This window comes from Limulus polyphemus, unplaced genomic scaffold (assembly GCF_000517525.1).
Source record: "Limulus polyphemus unplaced genomic scaffold, Limulus_polyphemus-2.1.2 Scaffold361, whole genome shotgun sequence".
Classification (NCBI taxonomy): Eukaryota; Metazoa; Arthropoda; class Merostomata; order Xiphosura; family Limulidae; genus Limulus; species Limulus polyphemus.
The window spans coordinates 549,518-551,845 of record NW_013665971.1 but is presented as its reverse complement, the minus strand read 5'-3'; the positions used below and the strand labels follow the sequence as shown (position 1 = coordinate 551,845).

The window sequence follows — 2,328 nt, the reverse complement described above, 5'->3', positions numbered from 1 at the left end:
AATCCACAGATTGATACCAAATTTATTAACATAAATTCATGAAATAGTAGTTCAATAAAATTTTGAATACTAGTCAACAAACGCGATGACATGGCCTTTCATCCATGACCCATCTCGGAAGGGTTAACATGTATATGGTTATAGCAAGATTTTATTTCCACACATTTCAACTGATCAAATATTTGCATCTGTATCTTAAGTTTCTTTAAAAAAATCCAGAAACATATAATGATAAAAACCGAAAGCACAAGTAGCCTTTGTCACATTCTTTTTATGGATATACCAACCTGTAGCATTTCACCTGATCGAGGATCATATACTCTAATCTTTTTGGTCCTTGCATGTTGTTGCCAATCTACTGCCATTCCAACTCCAACAGCAATCAAAGATTATATCAGGGTGCATAACCTCAGAAAGAAGTTCTCCTGTTCCAACATTCCAGATCATTATTTTACAGTCAGCACCTGAAACAAAATATTCAATTAAAATAATTCATATGTACCTTTTGACCTTTGATTTCAGCAAGTTACAGTTAATAGTTAAAAAAAAAAACTCAGAAGACAATGAAAAGTACAAATGCACTATACAGCAAAATCTCCATACAAGTTTTAATAAAAATAAATATGTAAAAAGGACATACTTAAATTCCTATTATCAACAATTCAAACAGAAGCATCAGCCAAACATAATTTATGTATGCTTTTCTTGATTGTTTTCAGAAATATACCTGTTAAGTGTAGAAAAAATAACTTAACAATTAATTTGAAATGTTATCATTTTCCTAATCTGAAAATGTATTTCCTCCAACAACACTTATAGAGATCTATTTGACAACAAAGCAGAGATAGACTCAAAAGCAATGGAGTTAATCCTCAAAACTTTACAATGTTGTGTAACTGACTTCAGAAAAGAGGTAGAAGGTGGCTGATCAGATGAGTCATCAGTAGAGGTAGCCCTAGTGAAAGAAGGATCAGGAAAGTCTAAATTCTCCCCATTATATTCAGGTTCGTAATGAAAAGCCAACTCTAAACCCCCTGGGGAAACACCCCTAGGCTGCATGTAGGACTCCATCTCCCCCAAATCATGTCACCTTTTATACCCCACTTGACTTCCCTTGGCAATATGTATTTTGCGAAACTTTATACCAGCCCTCACATGCCCTCCATGCCGGTACTGTGTATGAGCACTGTATGCAGACAATATAATCACTTTTTCTAGACAAAGTGCGAGCTTTAAGAGTCATGTTTTGTAGTTCAAATCTTCATTTGTAAAATTTTGAAAGTAGTCTGGTGTTCTGTTTTTTTTCCTCTCAATTGCTTATCTTTTGTTTGTTTTCATCTGCAGTTAAATAAACTTTTTTTTTGAGGGTATGAATTCCTGTGTAACAGTTTCAAGCACAGAGGCTACCCAGATCTTGTCCATTCTTCTTCTCAGTGGAGGCTGTCTACTGGAGCAAGCGAACACAATGTTTAGATGGCAAAGAACAATGGAAGATGGAGATCGAGAAATAGCTAAAAGTGGCAGCAGAGGTATGTAATGTTTTGGAATAATTATTACAAAGCAGTGGCAAAAAATGTATCCTTATTAGTAAAAAATGATATAAAAACTATGGACAGATGGGTGTACCCATTGTGGTAATCAAAAGGTTCATTAAAAAACAAATTTTTCATCTCTTTAATTTTCATACAAAATTTGAATACTTTCAGTTTAATTTTTAGCATTTAAATTGTCTTAGTTATCCTTTACTGAGCATGACTAATAGTAGTATTTCTCACTTTTAATCTGACAGGCATGGATATTATTCTACTTCAAAACTATAATAATAATAACACATTGTGAAGTATGATGACTGAAGAAAGTAAAACGAATATAAAGTACAAAAGAAATTCCAAATATTAGATAAAAATGCTCCAAAATGTATTATCTAAAAGCAACAACAATCAAGACACTAATATAAATATGAAACATATTTTAATTTATAATTTATTCTTCAAATCACTGATACCAACATGATGAGAAATATTCCAAAAAAAATTATCTCAGGGTAGGAATAATATTTAAACCATAAACCACAGTTTAACTCTTTCAATCTGGGCTCGGTCAACCTCGTAATCATTTTGTGCTTGTTATAGTTTTCGTGCTATAACTTTTTAATTAGTAAGCAAATGTTAACAAAATTTGGCAGTTTATCAGTAAACATTACAATGCTTTCATACACAAAATATCTAATTTTTTTTTATTAAATCTTAAGGTTTGTAAAACAATGTTTCTCTCATGCCTTTTTTTTCTTTTCACATCTTGCCTATCTATCATGCAAAGTAATTTTCA

At 31.8% G+C, this 2,328-nt stretch overlaps 1 protein-coding gene across 1 annotated transcript in view; it reads right to left on the bottom strand.

Annotated features, from left to right (window-relative positions):
• Positions 1-2,328, bottom strand: part of LOC106457692 (coronin-6-like) — a 33,131-nt gene that overhangs the window by 15,745 nt on the left and 15,058 nt on the right. The window contains 2 exon segments of the mRNA XM_013917134.2: positions 288-332; positions 334-464. Of these exon segments, the coding sequence (XP_013772588.1) occupies positions 288-332; positions 334-464 (176 nt within the window).